This window comes from Triticum dicoccoides, chromosome 7A (genome assembly GCF_002162155.2).
Source record: "Triticum dicoccoides isolate Atlit2015 ecotype Zavitan chromosome 7A, WEW_v2.0, whole genome shotgun sequence".
Lineage (NCBI taxonomy): Eukaryota > Viridiplantae > Streptophyta > Magnoliopsida > Poales > Poaceae > Triticum > Triticum dicoccoides.
Window position 1 is genome coordinate 239880305 of NC_041392.1, and position 8856 is coordinate 239889160.

The following is an 8856-nucleotide window of genomic DNA, read 5'->3' on the forward strand; positions in this document are numbered from 1 at the left end:
ATAAATAAGGGACATCATTGGATGGCCTGTGGCGTTCGAACCGTTTGCTCGAGACGGATGCGGGAGGTTTGAGTGTGCCCGTTCGAGAATCATGGTTTCATAGCTGATATATCGTGCACACAGATGAGTTAGTAAATTTGAAACATCCATCGTCGATTTCAAAAGCAAGACCACTGCTTTTCAAATCTGACCAGCAGAGAAAACAAGCGGAAGAAATCCAAACCCCCACCGCAAAGCCTGCAACATCTTGGCCAAACGCGTCAGTCAAAGAAAGCGAACAGGCGGCACGGGGAAAAAGAAGAGAAACTAAAAAGCGGCCGCCAACTGGAACGAGCCCCTCCCCGTCCCGTGCCCCCAAAAACCGCAGCAAAGGAAGAACGGAAAATCATCGAGCTCGCCGCGACGGATCCGATGCATGCCATGGCGGAGCCCGGCGGCGCGCTCGACCCCCCTCCTCCCCCCTCTCCGGCCGCGCCGACCCCGCCGGCCCAGTGGCCCAAGGACGGCGCGCTCGACCCCCCTCCTTCCCCCTCTCCGGTCGCGCAGCCCCCGCCGGTCGAGTGGCCCGAGGACGGCGTGCTGACGCGGGACTGGGTGGCCAGCTTCACCGCGGCGCTCGACTGGTGCTCGCGGAGCATCCCGCCGGACCAGCTCCCCTCGGTGCTCTCCGCGGATTTCGTCCGGCGGCTCGTCGTCGCCGCCGCCGTCATCCTCCACCGCGAGCCCAACATCGTCCGCGTCGACCCGCGGCCCGACCAGTCCGTCGTCGTCGTGGGGGACGTCCACGGCCAGCTCCACGACGTCATGTTCCTGCTCCGGGACGCCGGGTTCCCCTCGGAGGAGCGAATCTTTGTCTTTAACGGGGATTACGTGGATCGCGGCGCTTGGGGCCTCGAGACCTTGCTCCTCCTCCTGGCTTGGAAGGTGAATTTCCCCCAACATTCCTACTGGTTTAAGCTTGTTATATCACCAATACTCAGCACATTTTTATTTCTATGAGTATTAGTTCATTTGTTTCTTCGCTTTAATTGATGCTTCATAATGAATATCAGCATAAAAATTGTACTCCCTCCTTCTCAAAAAATAGATCCCCTAAGTTTTGTTCAACATAAACTTTTAAGTTTGACCTAGTTTATAGAAAAAGAAAAGTCAACATTTTAATACCAAATCAGTATCAATAGATTCATCATGAAATAGCTATCGGGAAGTGTGTTCACATGTTTGACTTAAGACAAAAACTTTATAGAAAAAAAGTTTTGACTTAAGACAAAACTTAGGGGCCTATTTTTGTGGGAGGAGAAAGTAGCTTCATAGAAATGTGTTTGGGTTGAACTTGGGAAGTGTGTGTTTGGGCACTGTGATGGATCTGTACATTCATATTGAAATTAGCACAGAATTCTGTGACTCAGTCCCTAGATTAGAATATCCACCATTGCCTATCAAGGACTTTGTCGTTGTAGGTTGCCAGTGTTTCCACAAAGTCTAACACTCTTTACACGAAGTCATGACAACTGAGGAGATATCAAAGATTTGGCATAAATATCTAACTATCCTTTTCAATTGTAAAAGAAAGTGGTAAATGATAGGTTCCCTTAAGGTTTCAAGCAATTTAAAGTACCAGCTAATGGTCATCAACTTATTTCATTACTTGCAGGTATTCCTTCCAAATTGTGTGTTTCTTCTCCGAGGAAATCATGAATCCAAGTACTGCACGTCAGTATATGGTTTCGAACAGGAGGTAATGGTTAAATATAAAGGTCAAGGCGCTCAAGTTTATCGGAAGTTTTTAAGATGTTTTGAAGATCTTCCTCTAGCATCAATAATAGCAGGATGTGTGTATACTGCTCATGGAGGGATTTTTCGTGGGGCGGTTGTACTACCGTCGAAAAGGTCGAAAAGGGCAAAGAAAGGTCACAAATATAAGGCGGGTCCTACTGATGACTCTACTACTTTGAAGCTTGGATCCCTGGACGAATTGTTAAAAGCGAGAAGAACTGTTCTTGACACCCCGTATGAGGGTTCAAACTTGATTCCTGGAGATGTGCTTTGGTCTGATCCTTCCTTAGATAAGGGTCTTTCCCTGAATAATGAAAGGGGCATTGGTTTGCTTTGGGGTCCAGATATCACTCAACAGTTTCTATATACAAATAATCTGAAGGTTTGCTTTCTTTCATTTACTATTGTTGTAGCATGCTTGATTTAAATTATTTGATGAACTGATTTATTTCTTATTAAGTTATTTAGATAGTCTTATGCTCGATAGCTGAAGTTTGCCTCACATCGCAATATAAAATTCTCGAATATATATCTAAAGAATGTAGCTTAGGGAATTATAATTTCTAGCATGTGACTATCCTTTTAAGCCCTCTACCTGTTTTTGCTTTATCAATATTTACCTTTTCATTTTATTTTTGTACTTCTTCCTTTTCAAATTTCGTTCTTCAACGTTATAGACACTTGCTATTTCAGTGTAGGTGCGACTGGTACATCAAACATGAAATTTTTGCCTGTTCTGGATTCCTGATTGATGTCATCCCATATGCAGTAATAGTGTCACATGCATTTTTGGAAATTAAAATGCTAGATTTATGTTGTCATATCTGTCTCAAGTACCTATTATCATGAAGCTTCCCTTTTTCTACTATTGTTTATCATGCATAACACACTGCCAAGTTAGTTCCTTCTAATATCGCATTGTCTCAAATTTCTTGCTTACATTTGGATGTTTAACTACAATGGTTGATTAGTTGTATATGATAGAACTTGTAATTCTGTAACTAGACTACTAAAGTTAGCATGCATTTAAGTATTCAACAGTTTTCTTCTTGTACTAAAGTATATATTCCCTCTGTTCATTAATATAAGACGTTTTTTAGACTTATGGTCAGTCTAAAAATGGTCTTATATTAATGGACAGAGGCAGTATATTTTAAGCCTTCTGAATGCAAAACCGCGAATGCTCATTGGTGAACTTTAATTGTATACTTCATGGTTCTAGTTAGTTTATTGTTTATGTTCAACATTGATGGCTGCATATCTATAAATATCGGTTACACTTTAAAGTCTCGTCAGTGTGCATTTTATGGAATTTGATATGCTGTAGCACATACATTTTCCTTCGTGGCATTAGAAACTGGGTGTTATCACAAAACTACAGAAGTTTTTTATTAGTACTTACTTTCACTTTTTGTTGAACGAAGTTAATCATCAGATCACATGAAGGCCCAGATGCAAGAGATAAGCGGCATGATCTATTAGCAATGGACAGTGGATATACAATCGACCATCACGTCGCATGCGGAAAGTTAATAACTCTCTTCAGTGCCCCAGACTATCCACAATTTCAGGTTATACTTTGTGATATGATTTATTGTTCAGCCTGACAGTATTGCTTCACTTTTGTTCTTTGATACAAAGTTTCATTAGTGGATCCTTGCTAAATGATTGACTTTACAACTAATGTAAAATTGTACTCCCTCCATTCCGAATTACTCGTTGCAGAAATGGATGTATCTAGATGTATTTTAGTTTTAGATACATCCATTTCTGGGACGAGTAATTTGGAACGGAGGGAGTACTTCGTATTGTGTGTGACTCGTTATTCATGGAAAAGATTGTGTACCATTAATAACAGTCGGTATCTGATTCCGGTACAGGCTTCAGTGGACCGTTACAACAATTCTGGAGCATATATTGTCCTCAGCCCCCCTGATTTTGCTACCCCTGATTTCCATACTTTTCAAGCTGTAAAGCCTCGGCCTAAGGTATGTGATATATATGTTCGTTCCTAATCCTTAAAAAGTTTATGTGTTGAATAATATTTTGATTCTATTATTTTTATGTAAGATGAATCATTCTTCATAGAAAAATGTTACACACATTTTAGTATGGTACCCTTAGGGGTATGGGAAATAAACGGACTAAACTGTTTTTCTGCGTGCAGGCGCATCCCTACTATGATTTCGAAGACGTAATTGATTCTGATGAAGAGTTAAATCTAGGTGCCATGGACACTGGCACGTCGAGCAGTTGATCACAACCTGTATTGTAATTGTACTTAGCATGCGAATTGTCACCGCGAACCGGAGAAGTGGTAACGAGTAGTTCTTTTGATTGGTACTAACATTGCAGACTTCGTAACTAATATTTTGTCACGTCCGCCAAGATTATCAGTGGGTTGGTTGGTTTTTAGCCTGACATGTATTCACATGACCATGGGAAAAACATCTGTCATCTAGTAATTCCTGGAAATATTGAGTGCAGACAACCAACATGGCAGTTCAGAGGACCTTCATCTCTCAATTTGTCGGTTAGCATATTATCTTGTTATTTTCTGAGGATGGGTTCTGCACTTGGACACCAAACCTGCTGAGCCGTATTATCTTGTTTCCTCGAGAGGATTATGCTACTCCCTCCGATCTGATCCATATTACTTGTCGCTGAATTAGTACAACTAGGCCCAGCAGCCAAAGATAGACATGTATGCGTGCAGGGTATCTAGAGGCAAAGTCCTGGCCCTGGCACAGCTGCAGGCTGCGGCTGGAGCCGCAAGCATTGTTGGTTTCTGATGGAATGGCGCATCTGTATTCAGCACACCTAGGAAATACTGTATGATTCTTGTTTTATGTCTGATCTGTTTCCAAGTTCTATCTGTCCCCTGGCAGAGTCGCTGGACGAATGGTATTATTTTTTGATCTCTCTCATGAAAGAAAGAGTTGCGTGGAGAACTCTTAGACTTGGCAAGGGCAAGACAAACAGCCAACCACGGCCTCTCCGTAAGCTCCGGAGGATGACTGGATGAAGACGCTCGATTAGTAATTGATGAAAACTCTTCGTAGGCCGTTGACATGGCAATGGCATCATCAGTTAACCACCATCCACCGTCTTCACGTTCTCCGCCCCTCGAGCACTTCTGCTCGCATAACCACTGACGACTGCACCGTCGCCGTCTACGATGACGGAACCACCGCCAGTACCTGATCCATCCATCCATCTACCATCACTTCAGTTCAGTTGATGTTGAGGTACAATCCTTAGACATGTTAGTGTTCACAGCATCAGTAGTAGATTGGTTGAGAAGAAGTTTCAGTTAGCAGTGCTGTCCATTTGTGAACTGTGTGTCAGATAGAGCACTCGTATCGGTATCTCTACTCGATTCGTGTGTTTCAAACAGTGGTGATATTCCCGCCGGGTGGAGAAGCCAGTGGATAAACACGACGTGCCCCCTACTGACGTTTGAGCATGATGTGTCTAGTCTAGTGGCGTTTCTTGTGCCAGTGCCATGCATTGAGACGGCGATGGAGACGGAGACGAGGTACCGTGACACAAGGGCTGTTGCTGTGACACTTGCTCGGTTGTTCCTGTTGGCACGGGCGAGTCCGGTATCCTGGTGATAAACCTGTGCGATCAGCTACTTTTGCTTTTGCGCTTGAATGGCCGGCAGCTGGTGTGGTGGTTCGTCACGCTCATCTTGTTGCCTTCTGCATGCGTGTCCTGGGGAACACAAGCAGACGCCGTGGGTTCCTTCTCTTGGTTGGACGCTAGCTTCCTTCATGTTATTTTTTTCTTCTTTGGAGCAGGAGAATCGGAAAGGGTTGGACCATGCATGGTCAGCTAGCTAATCGATACCAAGACCATGTGACGGGCGTATAAGTGTATATCCACGGTACTAGGCTAGAATTAGCACTAGCAGTAGCGGGCATGGGCATATGCGTATCAGCATCGCAACATGCATGCTCCCCACCAGCCTCTCAGACCTAACATGCCGCCTCAACCCAAGCTATAGACTATCTCGAGTAGTACACATATCACCACGGCATGACCAGCTGGAAGTCTCCATCGACAAAACCTCAGCCGTAGCCGGAGTACTATATAGATGGTTATCGTCAATCTATACGAGAATCAAGACGCCCAAGTTAATCAACTATACGTACTTCTACAATGTTGCTTTGATCGCGGACCGGCGAGCTGTGATCGCATGTTCGCCGCAGTAGAGTATTATTAGTTCCTCGGGTCTGGTCCTGTTCCTGGGCCTGGGCGCCTGGGCGCATTTAGCATTTTTCTGGTGCCGTTGCCACGTGCTCTTAAGCGATTGTTTACGATGTCGGCAGGAGATCTCGCCTTGGTCTACCACCCGGCTACACATGCCCGCTGCTTTGCCAAAGAAAAAAGAGGCAGGCAATGTTCATTTCTTCCGCTGATATACTGAAGCTGAGTTTCACGAACCTTGGAGAGCCGGGTAATGAAGATCTGGAACGTGAAAAATGAACATTGAAACCAGACCCCGAGTGCTTTGACTTTGACCCGTTCCTATCACTATCACTATTGGTTGCATACTTGCATTGTAGTGGTGCTTATCCACGCTGTCATTGACAGGATATCTGCGCCTGTGCGGTCGCCTATGCTATGCTATGCTCGCGAATCCAGATGCACGAAAATATCCCTTGTGTCAGGCGGGGAGGGCGATCAAGTTGCACCCGGCCCGGGCCCCACCCGCCCTGCCCCTCCACGTCAACTTTCGAGGGCTGGACCTAGGACGTACAGTAGGACCTGCCTCGTCCCCCACGGCCACGAGAAAAAGACGAGATACACATGCATAGTACGACGACGCCGAAATGATTGCGGGCTCCGGCCCGAACCCGTCGCGGCGTGCATGCGGTGTGGTTCGCAGGATCGAATCGGGAACAAAGGAAAGGAGCAGACGCCCGCTCGCCCGCATGATTGCACGCGGCGCCGCCCCGGCACGGCACGGATGAGAACGCGCCGACGACGCGGGGCCCCAACCGGGAACGCGCCGACGCGGTGCGCCACGCCACCGGCCGGTCCGCCCGACTCGGGCAAACGTCCAAAAAGCAGTCCCGATCCACAGTGGCGGAGGCCTGGCTCCGGCTCCGCTCGTCGTCGTCACGTCGCGCGCCGCGCGGGTGATGCCACCAGCTGTGCGTGCCACCGGCGGATCCTTACCGCGAGTGCAGATCGACGGAGATATTGGGTGCTGTGGAGGGCAGACCATTGTCGATGTGAACGATCGGGGAAAGTTTTTTTTTTTTTTTTTTTTTGAAACGGAGAGGAAAGGGTTGAGGTTGAAGAGGATGTGATCGCTGGACGCTGATGCCGTGATGCGAACCCACGATCGATGGTTCCGCGGGTTTCGCTGCCTAGCGGGTAGCTGGCGGTCGTGTCAACCGTCGGGGGCCACTCTCGACACGCTGTTGTATGTATGGAAGAAGGTCCCCTGCATCTATCGCGTGGTGCGCCAAGGTATATTCGTTGGATCGGAACACATTCTATGCTATTTTATGCGGCCGGAAACACCTTTTCTTGTCAGCTAAGGATAGTTTCGGGGTGTAGAGCATGGTTAATAGTATAGTCAATTGTTGGCTATCTACAACTTTGATGTGATCTAGCATTATGTGTAGTCACTCATGCGATAAGGTTGACTATTACCGTCGTACCCTTTTTATCTTATTTTTTTCCTTTTATTGTATTCATTATTTTGTCTAGGAGCACACATGTAGGTAACTCTTAAGAGTCCATTCCCATCACTTTTTCATGCGCGTCTTGATCACATAAGCAAAAATGTCGTAGACAGGGCTACAAACATGTTATTATACTTGCTCTCAGGGCATGCATCGGCTCCGTGGTTGAGATTAAAGAATGATCAAATGCTGGTGCGCAAGTCTCGAGGCAGCCTAAATCCTCACGATTCTTGGTGGGACAGAGCAGGTTGGTAGGTGGGGTCTTTGGGTTTGGGAACCTGTGGTTAGAAAGTACACTTCCTTCTTTTTGAAGGAAAAATATACACTTCCTACGGGAGTAAATCATAGAAGGTGAAGAATCCCACCACCACAACACTTGTCATAAGGCTAGTCATAGTGGGAGTAACTTAGCTAGTAACATAGTAACACATTCCAAGACAAGTTTACTTATATGGCACCTAGTTAACGAGGAGAGAGGTATTTGGAGTAACATGTTAGGCTAGTCATAATAGGAGTAACTTAGCAAGTAACATAACACATTTCAAGACAAGTTTGCTTATGTGGCATAGAGTTAATGATGAGAGAGGTGTTTGGAGTAACATAATATGTTACTGTAACATAGTGCAACCCAAAGGAAAATGAGTCTATAATGTAATAAATGCAATCATCTATGATACTACTATATTACTTTGCACTATGAAGGTAGTAACTTAGACTAGTGTCATGCATATGACACTAGTCTAAGTTACTCCCCACTATGACTAGCCTTACCATCACATAGCGCTTCCCAAGAAATATTGAATTTATAAGCTAATAAATGCAACCATATATGATACTACTTCTATGACACTGTGCACTATGAAGGTAGTAACATACACTAGTGTCATATGCATGACACTAGTCTAAGTTACTCCTTACTATGACCAGCCTAATGGAAAGATCTTATCTACTCCCTCCGTTCGGGTTTATTGGTCCCGTGACCGTGAGCCAAAGCAGCAATACCAAGGCATATCGATAATTAACTGCATTTTTAACTACAACAGGTTTATTGGTCCCGTGAGTACTTAAAATATCAGATAGAAATGCAACATATTTAAATTGTGGCCTAATGATTGTTATGCAATTTCCCAAAATACCAAACTAATGAATGAGCATACGCGTATAATAGTGGAAATAATTAAAATTTAGATATGTATAATAGTGCAAGTAATTAAAGTTCAGATCACGAGCTAGTGGATAGTTGTTGTATGTGACACTGAATCTCCAGAAAGAAATAAAGTTCCAATCTCGAGTATCTATACGTGTCATTTGTGCATTATTTACGAAGAGCTGAAAGAAGTAAGGTCGAGACCTCAAGCTAGCTGAAAGTTTGTATGTG

At 45.0% G+C, this 8856-nt stretch overlaps 1 protein-coding gene across 1 annotated transcript; it reads left to right on the forward strand.

Annotated features, from left to right (window-relative positions):
- The first annotated feature begins 308 nt into the window (after positions 1-308).
- Positions 309-4611, forward strand: LOC119330047 (serine/threonine-protein phosphatase 7-like). Its single transcript, XM_037603154.1, has 5 exons — positions 309-924; positions 1655-2158; positions 3201-3347; positions 3657-3764; positions 3944-4611. The coding sequence occupies exons 1-5, from the start codon at positions 412-414 to the stop codon at positions 4031-4033; spliced, it is 1362 nt and encodes a 453-aa protein (XP_037459051.1). The 5' UTR covers positions 309-411; the 3' UTR covers positions 4034-4611.
- The last annotated feature ends 4245 nt before the right edge of the window (positions 4612-8856 follow it).